Source organism: Mixophyes fleayi, chromosome 1 (genome assembly GCF_038048845.1).
Source record: "Mixophyes fleayi isolate aMixFle1 chromosome 1, aMixFle1.hap1, whole genome shotgun sequence".
NCBI lineage: Eukaryota > Metazoa > Chordata > Amphibia > Anura > Limnodynastidae > Mixophyes > Mixophyes fleayi.
In genome coordinates, this window is record NC_134402.1 from 397,555,623 (window position 1) to 397,581,529 (window position 25,907).

The following is a 25,907-nucleotide window of genomic DNA, read 5'->3' on the forward strand; positions in this document are numbered from 1 at the left end:
GTCATAACATTGCTTGAGATTTATAGCCGGAACTAATCATAGCTAAACAGTCTTCAGGAATTATTTACATCTAGCATTAACAAGCACGGAGTGTTTCTATATATCATGAGTAGCACTAGTCACTACATTTTCCGCATGACATCTTGTCCCATGCAGAAAGCATGCTGTAACCTCATTGTGTGGAAAGTGCATAGATGTATAGCAGCCATAATTATTCCGGGCATCCCTCTACCATAAGTATATTTTACATGTGAAATTTAAAATTGATTAGCGAAATTAATACATTTGCAGGAGAAAGACATTTTCCTTTAGTTCAAAGTACCGTGCTGCACATACAGGAAATAATTATCATAAAGTGATCTCTGGGAGATCACTAGCAACTAACTTGCAATGTTTTCTATCATAGGAAATAAATCCCTGTTTAAATAGCTCCTAAAAACATTTTACTGTAGGTATTTACAAGTGGGATTCATGGATTTGTTTCTATCCGTGTTAAGAAAAACATGTACACACGTTATCTTGCAGAAATAATCTTGTTCTTTTTAATACATATTTATTGACATGACTGGGTGCTGACATACCGCCTGTTCAGCAAGGTGAAATGACATTTACAGTCGTGTAGTAAAAATGGGAGCCGGGCACCATATGTCACCTAATCTGCAATGGCCTCCTCTGTTGCCCAGTCTGTAATGCAGATTGAGCCGAAGGCTGTGTTACATACTGGGCAATGGAACATGCCACGCCTATGGAGTATGTAAATCCATCAGGATGAAGGAGTCTTTACGAATCTTGACTTGGGAGGAATGCGTTCTGCAGCAATCTCGTTTCCAGGGGTGTAAGATTGAGAGGTAGACTTTCTGAGCAGACACTTGGTCTTCTCCCTCCAATTTGTCTAATTTCATCATCAAATTTCATTATTTAACTTTCTCTAGGCCGCTTAAAAGCTGATAGCTTGCAATTTTTTGTGTGTGTGTAAATGTTTTGTGATATTTTTTTTAATCTTCCCTGATGTAGGCTGATATAGAGGATGCTTTAGATGAACTAATGGGTACTCTGGAAGGCCCCGAGTTCAATGTACCAGAATCTCCCATCTACACAGGTCCAGAAGTGACGGTAATTTTATATATTGTTTAATTTCATTTATTTCAAATGCAGTAATAAACACCTTGCAACATGTATGGTTGTCCAAAAATAGGTCTGATTGTTCAATCTGATCTCCAAGGAAGCAGAAGTCTGACTGATTTGACCCAGTGTGTACTGATTTAAATCAACTTCATTTTAATCATGATTTAAATCGTGATTTAAATCACATGATTATTTTAAAAAACTCATTGCTTTAAATCACCATTAAAAAAAAATAGCAGGGTTTTAACAAGCTTTTAATGGTAATTGGCATATGGTGCAATGTGGACCATAGTCATTTGACCTTTCATTAACTGCTCTACTAATAAAAGGTCTGTATCTATGGCTATTGCTGGCTGACTTAATTTAATTATGACTCATGTGATACAAAGAGGTACAGGCAACAGACAAGTCCAGAAAAGAAACAGATAATTCCAGAATCCAGAGAGAATGACCAACACCACATCACACCAGTGTTTCAAGTTCAGAGAGAAAGGACAGTTGACAGAAGTAACTTGTCACTGTAAAAGCAGCCACGTCTAATGACCTCTTGTTTGACCACAACGTTGTGTCAACAGTGGCACAAATAGACTGGTGGAAAATGCACATTGGTTCAGAAAATGTAGTTGATAATAGCAATATCATGGTAGCAGTATAGCAATTGCTAACAGCTGCAGCATCATCCGCTTTAGTAGGAAGAATATTTTCCACATTTGGTTTGGTGCAGTCAAAACTGCTAAACCGCTTGGATACTGACAAACCTGCAACACTTGTGTTTCTTTTTAAGGCGTTCAATAAACCTAAGGTGTGGACTCATTCAGATTAACAAATCAGGCAAAGCAATTGCAAACTATTGTATCTTTTAACATCATTGCTGTTTCTTTCCTTTTGCAGTTTGTGTTGTGATTTGTTTGTAGTTTGCTGTGCCATGCTATGATTGGTGGCACAGTCAAGTCATTTCAATTGAATATATTAAAGATACAGTATTTTAAAAGAAATTTGTAATATTGTTTGTACTTGGTTTATTTGTTTACTTGATCATTTTTTTAAAAAAATCCGAAAAATCTGATTTGAAATAAAATTCTGATTTAACTGAAAATAATCAGATTTTTTTTGTTTTGTAAAACAAATGTGTGTTTTTTTTTTCTTTTTCACACTCTAAATTGACCACACTCTTTGCTTGCCAGACAGTGTAGTTATTTGCTGGAATACTTTTGGCCCAAACAATTGTCTGATGAGCAGATTTGTAAATATTTTTTAAGTTATTGGTACTTGTCCTTCCATTCTGTTTAAAGATCATTGATTAAAGATTATTCTGTAAACAATATTGAAGCCTTCGTTTGTAATATAAAGAAGCCATATTTTTCTCCATAATTCATACAACATATGTCTGTACAAGAATGGATTTTATTAATGATTATTATTACAATGTAGTCCAAATAAAATTGTTATTTATAAAGCTCCCATATGATAGGTTGGACCACACATATTGTTGAGGTTTGGCTTAATATCAGTAGCCTCCCTTACTGACTACTCCTGGTGCTTCTTGGTCGCCAGAAAATAACCGACTGTGTGAACAAAGTGTTGCCCTCACTGCTAGGAGAATAGTCACGGCAACCATCAGGCACACTTACCAATACCTGGACCTGCTCGCTTCTGTGTGGTGTGCTTAGCTGCTGCAGCACCTCTTTGCTGGTTACTCTGGATGAAACCTGACTGCTTTCTATGCATCAAGACTGCTGGGTAGTGGGCAGAGCTTTGTCTCAGGTTGCTGGGCTCAACACAAGATAGCCGGGGAATGGATGAGTGTAGGTCTCAGGAATACAGCAGTATAATCTTTATTTGCTCACAAATAGTTCTGCTGAGCTGTTAGGCACAATGCTATGTCTAATGCTTTGAATGTTTTACAAATGAGCATCATGTGTTAAAAAATACCCCATTACCATTCATATCCTAAACTGTTCCTGACACGTCCCCCTCCATTAAATTGTTTAGCAGTGCTCCTCACAGTGACTGAAGGAGGAAGTGCTTGGTGGTCATTTATGTGCGTATGACTATATCACTGAGCAGCAGCAGTCATTTACTTTTTTTGTAGTTTTCTGGATAACATATATCCCTATAATATACATCAAACTCTAGATTGAACAAGTTAAAAATGGATCGTTGTTTTTACCACTGTTTTCTGGTTGTAGGAAACAAGTACAGCAGTACATATTGAAGAACTTGGCAAAAGAGAGAGCACAATCCCTCCGGCATACAGGAACCTGCTAGATGTAAGTGGAAAAGTCAAGAATGCCAGGCGGTGGTGGTTGTTATTGCAGGTATCCACTGCCAGGCGGTGGTGGTGGTTGTTGCAGGTATCCACTGCCAGGCGGTGGTGGTGGTGGTTGTTGCAGGAATCCACTGCCAGGCGGTGGTGGTGGTTGTTGCAGGTATCCACTGCCAGGCGGTGGTGGTGGTTGTTGTTGCAGGTATCCACTGCCAGGCGGTGGTGGTGGTTGTTGTTGCAGGTATCCACTGCCAGGCGGTGGTGGTGGTTGTTGTTGCAGGAATCCACTGCCAGGCGGTGGTGGTGGTTGTTGCAGGTATCCACTTCTAGGCGGTGGTGGTGGTGGTTGTTGTTGCAGGTATCCACTGCCAGGCGGTGGTGGTGGTTGTTGTTGCAGGAATCCACTGCCAGGCGGTGGTGGTGGTTGTTGTTGCAGGAATCCACTGCCAGGCGGTGGTGGTGGTTGTTGTTGCAGGAATCCACTGCCAGGCGGTGGTGGTGGTTGTTGCAGGTATCCTCTTTACTTAAGCACTGTTGTTGTTTTTTCAGGGAAAAGTGGATGGTAAGCCTGTACCTCCATCTCCTGAAGAAAAGGTAAGTCCATGTTGTGTTTCAATTTAATGAATAGAACACTAGAATGAATTAAGAAGGTGCAAAGTGTACACATTACCAGGTTGTTATTTTTTACTAATGATCATAATAATAATAATATCAGCACAGCTGGTTGCTGAGACACAAACTAATGTTGCAAGGAGGTGAGCGCAGCATTAGGGGATCTAGTGATCACTGTGAGGATGGTACTGGTGGTTCTCACCGCACTGCTATGAAGTTGGCTACCGTTGCGCTCACCTCCTGATAACTGCAGCACTGGGCTTTGTAACACTACCCTGGCCTGGGAGTATGAGCCCTGAATGTTTCAGCCCTACACGGTGTGTAACGAAGCTATACCATTCCCATAACGCATGTGGTTGTCACAACTACTATTTTGTATTGCGTCACTTTATACTGAGAATACAGGAAGATATTAGCAATTATGTATAACACTATACCTTAAACTGTGCTAGATCAGGTTACACTATAATATTTCAATGTATATTTCTCAAACTAAGGTAACTGAATAAGTCTGATTACTAAATTAAGTTACATCTTTATTTCAGCCAATGGGTGATAGTGAACTGGCGGATGAGTTTGATAAAGACTTCTCTTGTTCCCTGTCCCCTCCTGTACAGCAGACTCCTCCCATCAAACCAAAAGTAAGTACAGGCATTGACATATCGACCATTGTTACTGAACAAAAATAGAGGGCGAAACTATGTAAAATAGAAAATAATAAAGTTCTTATTATAATTTAAGATTTTTTTCTTGTTTGGTTAGGGCTCACTGTTTATTCCTTTGTTCGTATATCTGTTTAGGATGCTCCTGAAGTAAAAGAGGTAGAAGCGGATGTTGTGGTTTGTGCCTCCTCCGCAGCTGTCCAGGCTGCCCCTGCCCCTCCTGTAAGTAACAAGGTGTCTCCCACAGATGCAGTTATATACACTACATTATTTATTGTAATATGCTATATAGAAGCAAAGTATTGTAGATTACAGCAGACCTGATCCTACACACAACCACATGTTAAACATAGCAGCAGCAGCTATATATATATATATAGCGCCACTAATTCCCCAGCGTTGTACAGAGACCTCGCTCACATCAGTCCCTGCCCCATTGGAGCTTACAGTCTAAATTCCCTCACATACACACACACAGACTGACTAGGGTCAATTTGATGGCAGCCAATTAACCTACCAGTATGTTTTTGGAGCGTGGGATTAAACCGGAGCACCCAGAGGAAACCGACGAAAACACAGGGAGAACATACAATCTCCACACAGATAAGGATATGGTCAGGAATCAATCTCATGACCCTTGTGCTGTGAGGTAGAAGTGTTAACCACTAAGCCACAGTGCTGCCATTTGTTACAGTACCTTTAGTTAGCTATATAGGTCTTGTTAAATAAACTTTCCTACATGTCTGCATAAATGTAGCCATATTCTGGGCCAGTATGATATACCGTATTTCCCCATGTATAAGACGCACCTTTTTCCCCAATAATTTGGGTCTAAAACCTGGGTGCGTCTTATACAGGGGTAGCGGGGATGCAGGGGGGGGTCAGCGTTACAGGGGCAGCGGGGGGGGGATCGAGGGGGAGCGGGGCAGTGTTACAGTGGCAGCGGGGGGGGGGATCCAGGAGGAGGGGGACAGACAGAGAGTGGCAGCAGGGATCCAGCAGGCGGGGGATAGGCAGAGAGTGGCAGCGGGGATCCAGCAGGCGGGAGACAGAGGCACAGTGGCAGCCTCTGAGATGGCAGTACCTCATTTTCACCTAACCTTAGCAACGGCCCTTGATCAAGTGGCTCCAGCGACACTTCATACTACACGTCGACTTCGATGTCAACCGTGGCACACCAAAGCAACACGAAATCTTCAAAAACTGTCCCGTAAAGCAGAACGTCACTGGCGTAAATCTCGAAGCTCTAATGACTTCTTCACATATACTTCTGTCTACCACTCCTATCGAAATGCTCTGGACACTGCAAAACAAACATACTTTCAATCTCTTATCTATGCTCAGGCTTCTAACCCCAAACGCCTTTTCAATACATTTAATCATCTTCTCAATCCTCCCACCCCGAACCCTCCATCTACTATCAGTGCTCAGGATCTTGCTTCCTACTTCAAGGACAAGATTGACAAGATCAGACTAGAAATGGTATCCTCCTCCTCAACAAGCCATCAGCTCATTTCCTTCCCACTACCCTCTGACACCCTTTCTTCATTTGACCCCACAAATGAAGAGGAAATTTCTACGCTCTTCTTATCTTCCTACTCTACCTCCTGTCCTCTTGATCCTATTCCCTCGCAAATTGGTAGATCCCTGTCTTCTGTGCTCATTTCACCTCTAACTCAAATCTGTAATCTCTCACTCTCTACTGGCATCTTTCCATCACTATACAAGCATGCAGTGATTACTCCTATTCTAAAAAAACAAAACTCCGACCCAAACTCTCTCTCAAATTACCGTCCCATCTCTCAGCTCCCTTGCCCCTCCAAGCTTCTAGAGAGACTTGCCTACACTCGCCTCACACGCTTTCTTTCCGCAAACAACCTGTTGGATCCTCTTCAGTCTGGCTTTCGTTCTCAACACTCCACAGAGACTGCGCTGACCAAGGTTGTTAATGATCTGATCACTGCTAAGACTGAACGCCATTACTCTCTCCTAATTCTCCTTGATCTCTCGGCTGCATTTGACACCGTTGACCACTCTCTTCTCATACAAACGCTGCAATCCCTAGGTCTTCAAGACACAGTTCTATCCTGGTTCTCATCTTACCTCTCTAATCGCTCTTTCACTGTTAATTTCTCTGGAGCCACATCTGCTCCGCTTCCCCTATCAGTTGGAGTACCACAAGGCTCGGTGCTGGGTCCTCTGCTGTTCTCTATCTATACCGCTTCTCTTGGAAATCTAATAAGTTCCTTTGGCTTTCAGTATCATCTCTATGCGGATGATACCCAAATCTATCTATCCTCTCCTGATATCTCGACATCTGTGTTGTCCCGTGTAACTGACTGTCTTTCTGCCATTTCATCTTGGATGTCCTCTCGTCAACTCAAACTTAATCTTTCTAAAACAGAGTTAATAATATTCCCACCCGCCAACAAGAGCATACCTGACATTTCTATCTCTGTTGATAACATGACCATAAATCCCACCCCACAAGCTCGCTGCCTAGGTGTAATCCTTGATTCACGCCTATCCTTTGTTCCCCACATTGACTCTATATCTAAATCATGTTACATACATCTAAAGAACATTTCCAGAATCCGCACATATCTCACACAAGACACTGCTAAAACCTTAATTCATGCACTAATCATCTCCCGCATTGACTATTGCAATTCCCTCCTTACTGGTCTTCCCAAAAACAGACTCAAACCCCTAAAATCTATTTTGCATGCTTCGGCAAGACTGATTTTCCTTGCAAATAGCTATTCCTCTGTTGAATCACTCTGTATGTCTCTACACTGGCTGCCTGTCTTCTACCGAATCCAATATAAAATACTTTTACTAACCTACAAGGCCATCAACAAAGCTGCACCAACATACATCTCCTCTCTTGTCTCAAAATATCTCCCAACTCGGCAACTCCGTTCTGCAAAAGATCTGCGTCTCTCATCCACCCTCATTACATCCTCCCATTCCCGGTTACAGGACTTTTTTCGGGCTGCACCCACTCTATGGAACTCTCTCCCTCGCACAATAAGACTCTCCTCTGTTCTACAAACTTTCAAGCGTTCTCTGAAAACCTACCTATTCAGACAAGCTTATAATATTCCTCAACCACCATCTTAACCTCACTACCTTTAGCCTGTTACACAATTTCACACAAGACAACTACCCCCGGACCAACATTGTTGTGTGACGGGATCATTTAGCTTATGAGTCACCCTACCTTTGCAGTCTGGCTGGGCCAAGATGCAAAATGTATACTTAACCTCATGTGTCAATCTCCCATTGTCCCATAGATTGTAAGCTTGCGAGCAGGGCCTTCTCACCTCTTTGTCTGTTTTACCCAGTTTGTTTATTAGTTTATTACGTTTGTCCCCAATTGTAAAGCGCTACGGAATATGTTGGCGCTATATAAATAAATGATGATGATGATGATGATGATGAGTGTGCTGCCATTACACTCTCCCTACCTTTTTTGACAGTTACCGTAATATTTTTTTTTTATAAAAATCTTGGGCCCAAAATTAAGGTGCGTCTTATACATGGGAGCGCCTTATACATGGGGAAATACGGTATTCATAAGCAATGAGGAGTGCGAGTGTCCTCTGTCCAGAAACTATTGGCATCAGAAACATTGTGTAACCTTATTAACACGTAGAAATTCTATATGACCACCTGAGGTTAGTGCCGCAGGATCTTTAGCCCTAGGACAGCCCACATAAACCACTAATTTAAATAGTGCCTATATTATAACATACAAGGCAAAGAGTGAGGGATAGATTTACAGCTGGATGTCTTCAGGATAGTCATACTGCCATTAGGCGTTACTCAGGCTATATTATTCAGTGTTTTATAAGTACATGACCAGCTCATTTTACCTCAAGACGGTTCTCCCGACCATCACTACAGTAAGGAAAGTGGTTTTATGTCACTTTCATATAACAAGGAATCCACAGCACTCTGGATGGATTGGGATTCTGGACCAGGTTCTTGGCCCAGATGGGAATGCTTCATATTCCTGTATACTGTCACTTTAGCGCTACCCTTTAATTTATTTTAACTTTTAGATTTTCTCCTGCTGCTCATTTCAGACTCGTGTATGTGTTAAATATGTCCTGAGCATAAGGGAACATCAGGATTGTGTTTAGTCCACGTGGCACATTTGTACATTTTAATGCTCTTTATTGTATTTGGACATACACTTTCCCACACAATGTGGTTAAAGAAAGTGCAAAAGTCATCCCGTAAACTGCACATGATGTCTCGGCGCTCAGCCCCCTGTGATAGGAGTGTAAAGGTTTTTTGGCCACCTTCAAACCCGATACATAGTCTCTCCTAATTCATTGAGGCTCATTTAAATGGCTTATTTCCAGAAGGTAATAGCCCAGTGTAAAACCAATTTATTGCCTGTTGGTTTTTTTTAAATTACAAACAATAGAAAAATGTACAGAAACCCTGTTCCTACTTCCACCCTATCACTAACAATGTGGGTGTCTGAAGTTTTATTTCAGGAATGACTGAATCAAACTAATAACAGCTATAGCCATGTCTCTGATTTATGGTACAAATATAACATTGATTTTCTTTTGTATAATGTAAATAAGTTTTAATATTAATTAAATACCTGAGTATTTGTTTGTTGTTTACGTGCTGCTCGTGTGTTTCATTGTAGAAGGCGCCTGCTGCCAAAGCTGACCCAATTGATGGCCTGGCTGGCACGCTGGGTGTTAGGCAGGAGGAACCAAAACAGAAACATCCTGTTGCAGATGCAGTAAAGGTAATTTCATTTGTGCATGGAAAACTAATGAAGACATTTAATCCGTTGTGGCTCTTACAAAATCAGAATCCAGGAGGCCCAGAGTATGCTGGGCGTTGTCATTCAAGCTATAGATTATTATTATTATTATTATTATTATTATTATTAATATTTATTTATAAGGCGCTACAAGGCATCCGCAGCGCCGTACAGAGACAAACAAAATTACAATACAATGGGAGACAGCACAGTACAGTAAACACAGCAACTCAGTACGCTCAATGCACAGCTAGAGAGGGCGGGGAAAGGGGAGGGAGGATCCGAAAACGACGGGGCCCAAGAAGGGGGGCGCAGAAGACAGGGAGACCCCCAGGGGGGAGGAGGGAGCGAAAGTGGACGTGGGGTGGAGGACCTTTGAGGAGGAGGGCTAAGTAGCTGGAGAGCAGAGTTAGAAGTGGTGGAAACAGGAGGAGAGATGGCCCTGCTCAGAGGAGCGTACAATCTAAGGGGAGGGGTGGACAGACAGAGAGACGCAGGGGAGAGAGGGAGAGTAGGGGGACAGAGGCAGAAGATAAGGTAGGAAGTTAAGTGGGAGACAGAAAGGCTTTAAGAAAAAGGTGGGTTTTTAGGGCCCGTTTGAAGCTGGACAGATTAGGGGAAGTTCTGATGGAGGGAGGGAGCTTGTTCCAGTGGAGGGGGGCAGCGCGGGCAGAATAGATGAACAATTCATGAAGTCTGTAATACAGAGAGAGGATGGGAGGTGATATCTGTTTTATTTTTTTGTATTTGAAACTTGAACTTATTTTTATTCAAGGAAAAAACAGACAAAGAAAAAAGGGAAAAACTTGGTGAAGATGAAAAAACAATACCACCTGACTACAGGCTTAAGGAAGTAACGGTAGGCGCACTACATCAATAACATTGTCCTCTTCCTCAGCCTTTTGTGGCTGTAGTGTGCCTGGGTATATTATCTTACTGCATGTTTTTTTTTTTGCTATCAAGTCTTATTTTATTACATTTTTCTTTAAGAGGAAGTAACAAACAGTACGACAGGGATATATAAGAAAATTATGGCACAATATATTTGAAATGAGTTAACAGATTAAAGTTACAAATAATCATAACTTAACAGGACATGTCATCATATATTACAGTAGGAATATCAGGAGTTCTACTTATTGAATGACCTGTATCATCGCATTTCAAGATATGACTTAATAGTGGTAAAGTGGTGTTAATTTCTGCTATACCAAATCTGGGGGGAGGGAGTTGGGATGTATAACTGGGATAACTAATAAAGAACAAGATAACAAAAGTAAAATCACACAAGAATTAAAATATGAACCTTTCACCCGGATATTTCATCTACAAGATTTCGATTCATTGAGGTATATTTACTAAACTGCGGGTTTGAAAAAGTGGAGATGTTGCCTATAGCAACCAATCAGATTCTAGTTATCATTTGGAGAATTAACTAGATATTATGACAGCTAGAATCTGATTTGTTGCTATAGGCAACATCTCCACCTTTTGAAAGCCGTGCTCTAGTAAATATACCTCAATGTGTTTCTGGAGCACAGTGGAGTGTGGGGGGCAGAGGAAAGCACATGTCAAGGTCACAGAACATCAGTATTTTATTGCTCGTAGGAGAAATTGAATTAGATTTTGTTCTTGCCAACTTTTATCCTGAACCAAACCACTAATAAAGCCACCTGTCAAGTGTCTCGGTTTTTTAATTTTTTATTTTCTCAGCTGTCCCCTTATTGTCTGTATAAGAACCAATTAGCTTGATGATACCAGAACATGAAACATTTTCATTATGCCGTTTCTTAGACCTTGATCCAGGCTTTCTACATAAAGTCCCCATCTAGCGTTAAACTTGTAGACCCCTCTTTCAATGTCTGGGAAAGTTCAATTTTGATAACTGTTACAAAGGGGGGGGGAGGAATCCAATTAAGAAGAATTGCTTTTTGTCTGAAGTGATGTGCAAAATCAGTTTGATTTCAGTGGAAGGAGAAAGGCCACAGGGTCCCTTGTCAGAGCGACCCGGCCACTTTTTATGTTTAAGTTTTATAGTGCAACAATACCATACTCACATGACAATGGAGCCTAGCAATTGACTTATTGCCTCCGTGACATCACTAGAGCCTTGTGAATTGATAGGGTAAATATTGGTATTGGTTGAGCCCACAAGATGGCTGCCTCAACACTGTGCAGGTGTCTGTTACATTGTAAAGCCTATAAACTGCTTTCTGGTTACAGGATAAGGATGGGAAGCCCATTTTGCCAAAACCTGAAGAAAAGCCACAGGTGAGATATGTTTAATTATTCCATTATTAGATATAATCACACATATAAACCAGATAATGAGGGACAGATATGTGATCTCTTCAGTGGAGCTATGTGGTGCCCCACTGATATATACTGATGTGAGTGAGTTCTTTGTACAGTGCTTCGGAATTAGTAGCGCTATATAAATAGCTGATGATTAAAGAGCTTGAGTGCACTCGTGTGTGTGTGTGTGTGTGTGTGTGTGTATATATATATATATATATATATATATATATATATATATATATATATATATATATATATATATATATATATTTGTAAAATTATACATACACACACACACATTATTGATTAGATTGTTTAATTAAAAAAAAAATTGTTACATATTACTTTACACAGAGCTTTTCAAAATGAAAATAATTCTAGAATGATTTGTAACATGTAAATGTAAAACACACACACTTGTACCTGTTTCAGGTCTCTAGTGTCTGCCCTTTCCCATGAATGCAGATGGGTGTCTCTGGGGTTGGCGTTTGTTTCTAGAATGTTGCTAGGCAGACGTTTTGTCTGTTCAGTCTGGCATGGAGCCCCCAGTACTATTTCACATGTATTCTGTGCTGTAGTGTCACATTACAGCTCTGCTCATATAACCAGCATCAGTCCTACCCTCACACTCTGTGAAAACCTCGCAGTTCACTCTTCTTTCGTTTTCTATCCCTTATATTACTATGGACATGCAGCCGATGAGCGAGGATGACCTGCTGGATGCTCTGACTGAAGGGTTTGTCACCACTCCCACCACCTCAAAGTGTGCGCCATTACAGTCTTCTGTGGTAAGTTCTATGGTCCCTGTGTCCTTACTACTTGCTCTACATGGGATCCCGGTGGTTTACGTGCATGATTTTATGTTCTCTATCTGTCTCTCCTCACATCCAGCCATCTTCTAAACTTGACACTATTTTAAGTGTCCAGGGTGGATACCCCACCACCCCTTCACCATGTAAACAGACATAATCACCTCTTGGACACAAACTAAAAAATTCACTCGCAAAAGGAAACACATTGATTTTATACAGCTTTATTATTCACCATAATACACAACAAATATGGCTTCAGAGGCAGCCATTATGTTGTAGTACTTGCCATAACTATTTATAAAGTGATCTTTAAAGCTAGTCCTTAGCTGTAATTTTTATCCCTATTAACAAAACACATAAATGCTTTCACAGAAGAAGCCATAGCTTTCTTACATTATTATTTAATGGTGACATTAATTTGGCTTCTGGAGTCGGGTAGAGTTTGCCCCGTTTCGTAGAAAAATATCCATGACTGAGGTAATGTTAAGGCTCAATCCCTCTTTAATACAAATACTACATTCTCATAGTTGCCAACGTTTAAAACGTATTTCCTAGGGACAAATTGCTGTTGAGAAGTAAATATGATCACACAAGACTATGGCGGGTATCTGCATGCCACAATGCCCATCATATGATAACACAACTTGACAATATATTTTACATTTTAAACGCTCATCTTCAATAAATAATGAATGAAGTCCAGAGCATGAAAATGTATAGTGTGGATTGTATCAAACGTACAAAATAAGAGGAATTGTACTGAGCACTAGGTCAGAAATTAAAAACAACGACATTTGGAAGGACAGTTTGAGCATATCCAGCAGGGACTCTGACCCTTACGCAGTCAGGTGAATTGCGTGGAGGAGGAGGAGCCAGTTCCGGGGATACCCAGCGAATATGTGGGAATACAGAACATCCTTGTCCTGTCATAAAATATTTTTGTATAGTCTTCTCAATATAGTATGTTTTGGGTCAAATAATAAGTGAAAAAAAGGAGGTATTGAGCAGAGTATGGCAACATTTTAAGCAAATTTTAAAAATGTCATAAATATCTGATTTTTCTTTAGAAACCACCTGTAAAATCTGGATCTGAAGAGACTGTGTCCTGTGCCAAAGCTTCTACTGTACAGTCCGGAGCTCCAAAGCCATCTGTGAGTGTTCCATTGATATTGTGATATATACATAATCAGCATTTGTCCATTATCTCACTTAACTATTCACGTCACAAAATTGTACAATTACATGGGTGAAATGGACAACTGTGGTCATTTTCTAACAGCAGAGTATGTGTCGAGCATTACAAAACTGTAACACATCACTATAAACTCTCACCTAGGACCATCCCTTTCATTCACTTTTTCCATTTTTGCCCTAATATACAGCTCCCTTTATCCTCATTTATTGGGAACACCACTAAATGTAATTTAACAGGCTGATGTTGTTTAGATATCTAATCCCACAAAACTATATATTGTTTTTTTTGCATTTGGTTGGAAGATGCAGTGAACCAGTATATAGTCTGCATTTATTTATCAACACCCCTGCCCTGGTCTACCAATAAGAAGTTTTTGTTCCCCCGCATAGAAATCTATTTGCTATAAATGGGTAAATAAACACAAAAATAGATGCATTACTTAATTGGAATGTGTGCTGTGCCTATGGTTTTGCCCTTTCACAATTCGGACACTTTACCTCTGTTTTAAAAGACAGACATTTGTAGATAAACCCATGCTTCTTTGTCACAAATACACTTAGACACAGCTACACACATGGAAATAAACTTCACAAAATACATAAAGGGAATAGTATTCATTATTATCAGAATCTAAAGAGGCACCATTTTGAAACTATCTCTTTAAAAGTTAGACAGGGTGTGTGCAGTAATGGATGCCAATATTCTTATCTTTATTTTCTGATTTTCTATATCTTCATAATGTACAGATATCTGATGATGCCCTAGATCTGCTCTCTGGTACACTGGGAACAAGGCAAGTTGACCCAAATGAAAACAAGCCTGTGGTGGACTTGGTAAAGGTGAGTAATGCAACAAATTCTAAGAATCTCATAATCTATAGCAGTCTCCCAGATCACATGATCCTGATATAACTCCCACATTGTGTTTTGGATAACTCCTCCTTAATCGAACATGCCCCACTCTGTAAATTGTAAAAGCATTTTGGACCATAGTATTTCAATAGGGCGCCGGGTGGTCCGGTTTCCTCCAACACTCCCAAAACATACTAGTAGGTTCATTAGCTGCTATCAAATTGACCTATACTTGGGGGGCATTTTTGATTTAAGTAACGATTGTCCAAACGGGGCAATTCCTTTAATTTTAGAATGGCCCTTGGATGCGGCATGAGGGTACAAATCAACACCTATAATGTCTGCAATGTTTTTAAACCAGGAACATTAATCTGGATGTACCTTTACTGTCTGAAAGTCTTATGGAAAGAATGACTGTGTCTGTTTGCTAGGTGAGGGAATGGCTGCCATTTGCTGGATAGTAGAATGCTGGTCCTTGTTGGGTATTATGTTCTTTGTCATGATGTCTAGTATATGTGTATGTGTATTTTACAATACTATTTTTTGAGGAATGGAATACAGGCACAACCCACTACTGCCAAAATATTTACATTTATCATCATCATCATCATCATCAGTTATTTATATAGCGCCAACATATTCCGTTTATATCTGACATCAATGATACTTTTATGGGGGAGGAACCTGTACAATATGTAAGTTTACATTATGCTGCATTGGTTTAACCACATACATTATTTTTGCCTGTTATTGAGCAGATAACTGGCCCTTGCATAAAATATACTGTTTAATTTTCTGAGCCATTGGCTGCTTCTGATATAGCGACACCTAGTGGTAATGCACTGTAACATACTGGTATGATAATCTGAATTGCAATGCATCTACTGTAAAGGAAAAGAACAAAAAGTGTGTTGTGTGCACATGAGTCAGTATTGAAGTGTAATCTATTCCCTCCCCTCACCATTTGCAGGAAAGAGCAAAAGAAGAGCACATTGATAGGCTTGGAGATAGAGACGACACAATCCCTCCTGAATACAGAAACTTGTTGGATGGTAAAGATCAGGTAATATTCTGCAAGTACATTACAATGCTATATATGTTGTGTATTTTCATATGTATACAGTTCAGATTATTTTGAGTGTGCTCATTTATATGTATACTTACAGGGAAAACCTGCAAAACCAGAAGAGGTGAAACCAAAGGTGAGCATAGTGTTCTTGGCATTCTACATTTATTATTTATGTTTATATTTACTTTTAATTGAGTTTTAGTATTAATATTTGTCCTTGAGGGCCAGCAACAGATTCTTTGTTTTTGGTTGGTTATGATTCGTGCACCTTAACTTGGCAGCTGTGGACTACGCCGTCATCCAGTATTACAATGTTTTCTATGATGTGTGTAGTATGTGAAAGCAAAGCATCCAGACAATTCCACATTGTGACCGCACATTCCAGTTGTACAACAAATGCAGCACCAGTGTTCTTGTAATAGAAAGCTCGTCTGACATCTTACTAGCTGTCTGAGATGCACAGAAAACGCACACAGTTTAAAATCTGAATGTTTTTTTTAATAGAATAATTTTTATTTGCATACATTGTTATTGCACAGTACAGAAAAAAAATTCATGATGATGATATAACATGAAGTGACTTATGTTGCAGAACCCGTTGGATGATGATGCAGCTATTGGCGCTCTGTCAAGTGACTTTGCATCTTGTGATACCAGCTCAACTGACAAATCACAGAATTCATCAAAGGTAATTTAATAATTCTCTAAACTTCAGATTAAAGAGCCAAATGTTCCAAAAAATATAGAAACCTTATTTTTTTTAAGTTTACTAATTTGGAAGTCCTTTTTAAACAAAACACAGTAACTATGTATATTTGTCTCTGCACTAGGACAAGCCTAAGAGTTCCGCTTGTCCTCCTGTTTCAAAGACTCCAGGGAAGATTCCAGATTCTTCAAAGGTATAAATAATATACAGTCTATCATATACTAATGAGGTACTGCTTCTAGTGGAGTGATAGACTGCAGTCTCAGGAATATACAGTGCAAAAAATAGCTACATCCACTGCGTGTAGGTTACAAATTCACTTTGAGAATTTTTTGAAGCCATGGATTGCTGTGATTGTTGGTGCTGTTTCTCCCACAAATTCTAGTATTTCATGTACAAGTGTTTATTTTTTATTTTTTAAACTGTTTAACTGCAGACATGAGCTTAGTTTCCAGACCTGATACTTTTTATTTTTCTTCTTCATGTGACACTTGTAATAGGATGGTGCTTTAATATAAAACCCACGCTCGTATGCTTCTATCAAGGAGTCTTTCCTGAAATGTCGGAGAAATAAAAATGAGACTGAAAGTGCACAGAGTGCGCACAGTAAAATGTGTCTCTGGGATGACATAAAAGGGAAAACACCGTCTCTGGACACGCTGTATATACTTTCACTAGTAATATTTATGGTGATATTCATCATCATCAGCTATTTATATAGCGCTACTAATTCCGCAGCGCTGTACAGAGAACTCACTCACATCAGTCCCTGCCCCATTGAAGCTTACAGTCTAAATTCCCTAATACACACACACAGACTAGGGTTAATTTGTTAGCAGCCAATTAATCTGCCAGTATGTTTTTGTAGTGTGGGAGGAAACCGGAGCACCCATGGTCGGGAATCGAACTCATGACCCCCAGTCAGTCAGCTGTGAGGCAGAAGTGCTAACCACTAAGCTACCGTGCTGCCCATAGTATGGAGTATGATCATCTGAGAATTGATTGCCATAACAATTTAGTCCAGTAACTCAGTGTAACTTGTTTGCTGGTATTTTCTGACCTATTTTTCTCCATGTATTTATCATCTATCAGAAGTATTCGGTCTCCTTTAGCTGGTACTAAAGCCACATTTCCAGGCACCTATGTGGTTCCATAGCCACATCCCTATTACATCACTGTTATATTTCAGAAGTGTAATAGTAGCAGTAGTCTAATGCACTTAATGAATGGTTTATAAAACTGATGTGACTTAATAGTGTAACATCATTGGTTTGTCCTTATTTTAATCTAGAATAGTTTAGTAGATCTAGATATGTCAGTCACTAATTCATCCCTTGCACCTTATCACTGAGTGAGGATAGATCTTATGCATTGACTTATATTTCCAGCCCTTGAAATTACATTGAGTCTATGCACCTTGGATTATGGACAATTTGGATATGTAAAGAGATATTCAGGCAGAGGAGTGTTACACCTTGTCTGGTGCCAGCTGCTCACAATGGTTGTGTATGAGATTTCTCAAGGTGGACATCCTAGAGAGGAAGACTAAGTATATAAGAGACGTGCTCACTACTGTGAAACCAATAGATGATGTCACAATATTACATTTCTGGCTTTGTTTGAAAATAGTGTTTCCATATTTTTATGATAATATGCTGTAAATGAAAGTCCTTGGTGAGGATGTACATTTTGTTCATAATATAAAATAGGCTCCTCTTGTGCCTTGTCTATTTACCCTCCCTTAGGATGTAAGCTCGTATGAGCAGGGCCCCCTCCCCTCCTGTCTCCATAGCGGTTCTTCCGCTCCGTCTTTACTGCATATGACTGGCCGGAGTTTCTGAAGTATTGGTACTTTTTGTTCATTGTTCTGTATGGTTTCACCCTGTATAGTCTACTGTTAGTACTGTGTGCGGCGCTGCGGATACCTTGTGGCACCTAACAAATAAATGATAATAATAATAACATTTGAACTAATCCTGGCCTCTTTTAAGATTTAAGAATGTAATTCAATGCAGTCAGTGTGAATAATGTACATCCAACTTGGGGGAGTGATCGACCTGATGATTAGTTGGTGGTGTCGGGTTTAGCACTGACAAATGACAGTATCATGCACAGGGACATTGCTAATAAATATTTAATCATGGGTCACAGGCCCCATGCATTTAATTATAACCTGGAGACAAAAAGAAACCTACAGAGCGATCTATGGCCTGTATGCTGCCACAGGCCAAGTATTTTTTCTCTATTTTGAAACAAAAGTATAATATTGTTTCGTAGTTTATCTCATGGGGTAATTAGCAATATATTATGTTGGAGTGAATTTGGGAAGACTAACACTTTAACCTTGACTGAGTGGCAGAGGGATCGCTTGCACCCCACCCCATGTGGTTACAGTCTGTAACTGAGGGAATCTGGGCAATAGGGGTCTTCATGCAAGGTGCAAAGTTACTCCTCGTTTTTGCATTATTCTCCTTAATGACTCTGGCCCTATGTGTTCAAGTGCCCCTACTTATCTGCTCAGTGCATGTCAATGTACTGGTGGAAATGCATCTGAAAACCCACAAGTACTTACCTAGGGTGTAGACACAATCTCCAGGACCTCAGAGATTTAAAGCCCTTTGGCGATTAGGAAATACGCTATGTGCACTCCCACAAAGCTGGGAACCCCTGTAAACCTCATTTCTGCACTTCAGTGCAACAGTAAAAAGCCCCCGTTCTGTCCCTCTTCTCCCACTGGCTGGTGCAAACATATGCGTCCCCTCAGATGCCCTCATCTCTCTGCAATACTAGGCACATTGCATTACATATTAATATTTTACACTGCAGTCTTACACCTTGTGTGGTTTGTAAATTACCCTTAAAATAAATAAACTTATTACGCTATGTAACATTATGCTTCTTTTCTATTTCAATACCATTGAATCTGTTTTGTTTTGTTCCAGTCCACAGACAAGTGCTCCTCTGTAAAGCCTAGTGCCCCAAAAACAAGCAAAAGTTAGGTAAGTGGAAGCAGTAATAATGTCTACGTTGAAATAACTGAGTGAATATTCTATCTGACACAGGAGTGGTCGTACACCATGCTTGGTTCACAGAATACGTAGCTGTAGTGATCAGATGGAGCTATTTGCAGTATTTTGACATAGTTCTTAGCGCTGTATGTGCCAAATTGATTCTGTCATATGAATTAATGTTTTGTTTCGTTCCAAATGGAACTCAACATGAGTAAACGGCCACGATAGAGACCCTTTGATGTCTATGCTGTGCCACATACTCTGCCCACATATATAGCAGTGATATAAGTGTCGGCGAGTGATACATGTACAGTAACATCAGTGTGTGTTACAGTGTATGTGGCTATTTACATCTTAGTATTCCTGCCCATCCATTGTGTGTGTCAGCAAAAATTTGTTAGCCAGCTGTGGGCTTTATTCCTTAGTGTTGTTATATAGACAAAGTCATTGACAGCCGGGAGCGTCTGGTAACGAGACCAGGAACCATAATGATTTATTTTCTGGCCCCAGGATTATTACTCCCAGCGCTCAAAGTAAACTCTGCTTTTTGAAGAGGAAATCATCCCATGAATTTCCTTGCCTGGTACAATCCCCTTATTAGGGTATAAACATTTGGGGTGTTCTAACTGCGTAAAAGTGTATGTGTTTATAGAATATATATATATATTTTAAATATACACTTTATATTTTTGTGACTTTTTCCTTAATTTATTACGCTGCTGAATATAAGCCTTATCTCCTCTGAAAACCAAAACCATATGAAAGTCTTGGTTATACTTAGAAATAAAGTGATACCAGGTGGAACCAGTGCAGCACCAATATGCTAAATTTATTGTAGTCCTGCTGTAGGTTCAATCAACCTCCGGTTCGGTTACATTTACTGTAACTGATATACAGGAAGTGTGGTGGTTTAATTGTACTCAGTGATAGTCAGCAATTGATCAAATTATATCAAAGAACTTGTCCTACAGAATATGTCACATGATTCTTTTGATAGCTATATCTCAAGAAATGACCTGTACTATTGGTAGGGTGTCCAGGGCTCGTGCCCTTCGGTCTCATTAGAATTCAGCATTAGCCGGAGTAGCGGCTGCATCTTACTCTGCTTCTATTATTTATCACTTCTCCTGTTTCTTTTTGCTTTTAGATCCGTGTACAGTCTTATATAAGAACTGCTTGGGAAGAACAAAGCCTGATACAAGCACACAGCTTCCGCACAGCCCCTTGCCCTAGACCCTGATGTGTTTGTTGTTGTTTTATTTTTCTGCAAAATCTATTTTTCGGTTCTTTCTTTGATTCTTGAGGGGCAAAGCTTCTATAGTTATTATGAAATGTTTATTGTAAGTAATAAAATAAAGCCTGCAACCTTTGCACATTTTCCATGTAGTCAGAGTGCCTGAGAACCTCTGTGGTTACCGAGAACTTTGTGTAAATTACTAGATTGCTAGAGATTCTTACCCTTGTGTATACAATGAACATTTGGTCATGATATTGTTTATGGTGTTACAAGTGCTGCGTGTTGACCGCTAAAATAATAGGATTAGCAGAACGACGGGTTCTCTGTTTACAAGAACTGTGCCTTTTCTACTGGTCAATCCCCCCGTTCTTCATGTACATGAAACATCCTGGCTTCTCTCAGCATGGACTGGCCTTTACAGTTTTACATATATGATAGTCATGTTTTTACAGAAGATGGTTGCACTGATTCCCACCCAAATAAAATCACACGCATTGGTTTAGTATGGATGCAATAATGACTGCTATAAAAAAGAACAATATTTTCAGAGTACTGGATGTGCCTCAGTCAGAACACGTATGTGCCTCAGTCAGAACACGTATGTGCTGTGAAGAAAATGATATAGTTTAAGTGACATAAGGGCTGTTTTGCTTTGAACTTATAATTGTGGAACACTATTGGAAATAAAAATTACGCTAAAACACTGGTCCTGTGACTTTTTATTTTGTATTCAGTAAAATAGTTCTTTAAATATATGGATAGAGTATTAAGATCTATGCCTACAGATGTAGATGTTTTCATATTGTAGTTTTCTATACACAGTACCTGAATTTTGAGATTTACTTCTTTAAATTGTGTAAACAGGATTAATGCAGTATGTTGGTCAGAGGTAGACATCTTGGGCCTGAGTCATTAAGGGAAGTAATTCAATAAAAGGAGTAAATGTTCTCTGGAACAAACCATGATACAATGCAAGGGGTGCAAATTAATTTATAATTTTCCACATAAGTTAAATACTCGCTGCTTTTTCATTTAGCACACAAGTACTTGATTTCTTTATTTTTACACTTAAGTTTAAAGTTGATCTAGGACATGCCCTACCCCAACTATAAATCTGTTCACATATTTTAAATTTACCTCCCCCTCCAATGCAACATGGTTTTGTCCAGGTGAAAAGCTACTCCCTTTTTATGCTTTTCTCTCCTTAATGACTCTGGTCCCTTGTGTGCAACTACAAGTCTCAGCATGATTTGCCAAGACTGGTACTTGTAGATCCACAACAGCTTGATAGCCCACTTACAGGCTAATGCAGAAGATTTTGTGTGTGTATAATGTGTATGTATATGTATTTTTATATTTTTTTTTGTATGAGTGCACGAGATTGTAGTAAATATACATGTTCCAAGTGACGCTATCCAGAGTTCTGGTTTGAAGAGCACCTTTCAAGTAGACTTCTGGTACGCCTCTACTTACACCCAAGGTTTTGGACTACTTTCCTTAAACTACTACACTAGTAGGCGCCCCTGTGCGTTATCGGCTTAACCAACCGGATTCCCCCCTTACAAGGAAGAAGTGTGTGTGTGTATGTATGTGTGTATGTATGTATGTGTATATATATATATATATATATATATATATATATATATATATATATATATATATATATATATAATTATAATAATTACACAGAGACAGATGTGTCCATGAAACATGGATTTGTTTTTATTAAAGTCACATTGTTAAGGCTGCATAGACAAAACATCTCGGAACAATTACAAATGATGTTACATTTTAGAACAGAAGGGGTTCATTGGGGCTGGGCTCCCTTACAGTGTTTCCACGGACTTAGTGCAAAAGAAGAGGACACAGGTTTTCAAAATAACATCTCTATGTCCAGTTATAACAAACCATGTTCACAACTAATTTTTTTTTTGTTTTTTTGTTTCCATGAAAATTAAGGATGGTATAAATGGCACTTTTCAGTGATGTTAAAGGCAAATGTAAAATCCAGTATTCTATAATATGTCTGGAGTATTTTTAGGAAAAATATTAGACTTCTGAAAAACAAGGCTGTCACAGTGGATACTAATTGTTATGTATTAAGCCATGTGCACTCCTGAACCTACTCTAAACAGACCTGAAGCCTCTATTCTCAGGAGAAGAGCAGCAGCCTGCTAAGTGCTACTACGTGTTATTTTTATTGTATTTTTTTCCCTAAAACAATTTGAATTGTAGGTTAAAATCAGAAAGGCTACACCTACACTGCCACCCCAAGCCAACTTCCAAATTTGTAACAACAAAAAAACAACAAAAAAACAAGGAACACAAAGTTATAGCCTAGGGACTGTATACAATGACTTGCCTTTACACTTTGCCTATAACATATACACACATAATTCATCAATAAAATGGAAAGGTGAGGAAGCCTTCCACTTAAGTAGTGAAAATATTTTCTGGCTTCTACCAAGACAAGACTTGCACTGAGCAGTGCTCCAAAGTGAAAACACTTGATCAGGCATGTCTGTCAGAAATCATTAATAATTAACAAAGAAAATTAATAAAGAATATTCTATTGCCTCTGTTTACCCAGTCTCCACAAATTGGATCTTGAAAAAAAGCTCTTAAAACCAAAATTAAGTTGATGATCTAAAATGTTCTACCATACGGTTGCAAGATCTCCTAGCCAAATGACCAGAAGACATGGCGACTTCTCGGTGTTGTCAACACACACCGAAGCCTACAGCTGCCATCCACAGACTGGATTTTCAAGTGTTGCCTTAAATGATTCAATTGATTTCATACGTTCTGAGTGCATTCGCTTTACCCAGGTCCACACAATGTAAACATTATATTTATACACTATTATTCTCCAGCCAAGTTTTCACAAGATCAAAGTTTTTATCCATCCATCTAATGTTCTCTTCTATAGTTTCTTTTGCTTGTTGAACAGATCGAAGCTGGGAACCATTTTCCTTCAACAAATCAAAAAATTCTGTCACCTGAAAAGAAAAAAACAAAACAAAAAATGATGTATTTGTAAAACCATTATTGAAGCAGACAAAGATGAAGACTAAATTTAATGGAAAGTGAAAATGGGTTCAGTCTTCATCATCTGCATGTCTGTATATTCCAGGTTTGTAGTTGGCGGGGACAGAAAAAGATGTAGCCAATCAGTTCAACAGCACAAAGTATTTCACGGCTGGGGTGTTCTGATTTGGGGTAGGCAGCAACAGTGTTGCATGGGACAAGGGTGGGATCCTGATGTAAAGTGGAGAATGGAGACAAATAGAGGCTAGATAGAAGAATGAGCAGGGTCCCCCCAACAACACAGTAATATCGAAACACCACAATGTTCCTGCATAAGAAACAACGTTTAAACAACCAGCTTTTTGTCTGTTATATTCTTTATCTTAATCAAACAGACAATCACAAAAGTCTAGTACTTTATAATGTGGCCATTTAATGACTGCAGGTGACTGGAAAGCGAATCTGGTATAAAAATGTTCAAACAAATCAAATGTTCATATTTCATCCAAATATGGTGGTTCAGATCAAACTCAGCAATGTGTATTTAAAATGTATAAAATGGCAATTTCCACTTCACATACATATGATGTCTTCAACATTCATTAAATGGTGAACTAGTGTCCAAGATGTTTGACATACTTCATGTTTTAGGCCTGGGGCATAGAAAAAAACAAATGTTACATTTTTGTTGTGCCACAGTCAGAGCCGTAACTTAGAATGCTAGCGCCCTGGGCGAGAAAGACAAATGCCGCCCCCTAGCCCTCAATTTTAACCAAATTAACCTAAAATATTCCTAAACTGCGCCCCCCTTCAGCGTTGCGCCCTGGGCGGTCGCCCCTGTCGCACAGCCCTAGTTACGGCCCTGGCCACAGTAACATTGCAACCTGGGTGTTGTGCCATGCTTAAGGGTATCGCAGAAACCAGTGTCCTGAAACCCTTATTACAAAATTAACATGCACAACCAATTCTGCTTCAGACAAGCACTTATGGTTGCCCAGAAACGCCTCTCTATGCTTTTGTTGTGCCATTATTTTTTTTGCGTTTTTGAAAAAAAATTTGGCCCACTAATACATTAGGGGGTATATTTACTAAACTGCGGGTATGAAAAAGTGGATATGTTGCCTATAGCAACTAATCAGACTCTAGTTGTCATTTTGTGGAATGCACTAAATGAAATCTAGAATCTGATTGGTTGCTATAGGCAACATCTCCACTTTTTCAAACCCGCAGTTTATTAAATATACCCCTAAGTGTTAATATTATATCCACTAGTTATATTTAAAAAAAAATATTTGTTTAATAAGTAGACAATGAAGGTAAATAGGAAAAGGAGTTATATTATAAATTAAGAAATTAATCTTTCTATTTCCTGCCATTGGGGGACACTGTGACCATGAGGTGTAGCAGATGAATCTGGATCTAGGGCATTTGAATAGTTAAACTATTCAGTGTGTAGCACCTCCGCTATATAGCCCCTTCCATCTGGAGCTAACTTCAGTTCAATTCAAATTCCCTTTGGAGTAGGATATTTTTATTTTCATGTTTATTTTTTAGGTCAGGCTTCTTTGGATGCCGTTTCTGTTGATTCCGAACACTCTGCACTTACAATTGCGTCCTGGCGTTCTTTGTTGTTACGATCCTAGTCGGTGGATGTAAAATCCAAATGAACTCTTGAATCATCAGCATTTGATGGTATTACTCTCTTTGGTTAAGAACTGGAGCATATCATTTAGGTTGCTACGGAAGGAAAAAGCTTTTTCATATTCGTTCACAATAGTGAGCCTAGGTTATGGTCCTTTCCTTCCTTAGTATGAACAAGAGCAGTCTCTGGTAGATGACAAGCTTCTCCCTCCTGAGGAGGTTTTCAGAGAGGCAGGGGGTCAGCCAGAGGTGGGGTTCCCAAGCCGCCAGACAAGGCCTCTGCATGAGACAACTGTCCACCACTTCTCTGTGGTGTGGACTTGTTTTTGGCAGTTTCAGGACCAATGGTTGGCCTTAACTTCAGATACTTTGGTGCGAGCACTAGTCACAAGATGCTATGTCATAGAACCTGTCAGACCCCCTCTTCGCACATTATTTACAACAGGTCTTCCTTCCTGCAGTCTCAAAAGACAGGTACTTAGACAGGGCTATCTAGAAGCTTAGGGTGGGCTCCAGTTCCACCTGAATACAAGGCTTGGGGTTAAACTCAAACCTTTCCTGTTCCCAAAACTGAACAGAGAGTTTAGTCCAATCTTGAAT

The 25,907-nt window shown here is 39.5% G+C and overlaps 2 protein-coding genes across 7 annotated transcripts in view; one reads left to right on the plus strand and one right to left on the minus strand.

Annotated features, from left to right (window-relative positions):
* The window catches only part of CAST (calpastatin), a 110,034-nt gene extending 88,689 nt beyond the window's left edge, over positions 1–21,345 (plus strand). For 5 of the 6 annotated variants that reach the window (XM_075181257.1, XM_075181266.1, XM_075181230.1 and 2 more), the window contains 17 exons: positions 1,015–1,113; positions 3,315–3,395; positions 3,941–3,985; positions 4,549–4,644; positions 4,804–4,887; positions 9,338–9,442; positions 10,236–10,319; positions 11,684–11,731; positions 12,454–12,546; positions 13,638–13,727; positions 14,512–14,604; positions 15,587–15,679; positions 15,783–15,818; positions 16,278–16,373; positions 16,516–16,584; positions 19,334–19,390; positions 20,550–21,345. In XM_075181257.1, coding sequence (XP_075037358.1) covers positions 1,015–1,113; positions 3,315–3,395; positions 3,941–3,985; positions 4,549–4,644; positions 4,804–4,887; positions 9,338–9,442; positions 10,236–10,319; positions 11,684–11,731; positions 12,454–12,546; positions 13,638–13,727; positions 14,512–14,604; positions 15,587–15,679; positions 15,783–15,818; positions 16,278–16,373; positions 16,516–16,584; positions 19,334–19,390 — 1,269 coding nt within the window. In that variant the 3' untranslated portion in view covers positions 20,550–21,345. The remainder of the gene's footprint in view (positions 1–1,014; positions 1,114–3,314; positions 3,396–3,940; positions 3,986–4,548; positions 4,645–4,803; positions 4,888–9,337; positions 9,443–10,235; positions 10,320–11,683; positions 11,732–12,453; positions 12,547–13,637; positions 13,728–14,511; positions 14,605–15,586; positions 15,680–15,782; positions 15,819–16,277; positions 16,374–16,515; positions 16,585–19,333; positions 19,391–20,549) is intronic. The other variant, XM_075181240.1, reaches the window with a different exon arrangement.
* Positions 21,346–22,337: 992 nt separating this feature from the next.
* Positions 22,338–25,907, minus strand: part of LOC142098443 (endoplasmic reticulum aminopeptidase 1-like) — a 58,916-nt gene continuing 55,346 nt past the window's right edge. Inside the window, exon 19 of the mRNA XM_075181292.1 lies at positions 22,338–23,638. Coding sequence (XP_075037393.1) covers positions 23,492–23,638 — 147 coding nt within the window. The 3' untranslated portion in view covers positions 22,338–23,491. The remainder of the gene's footprint in view (positions 23,639–25,907) is intronic.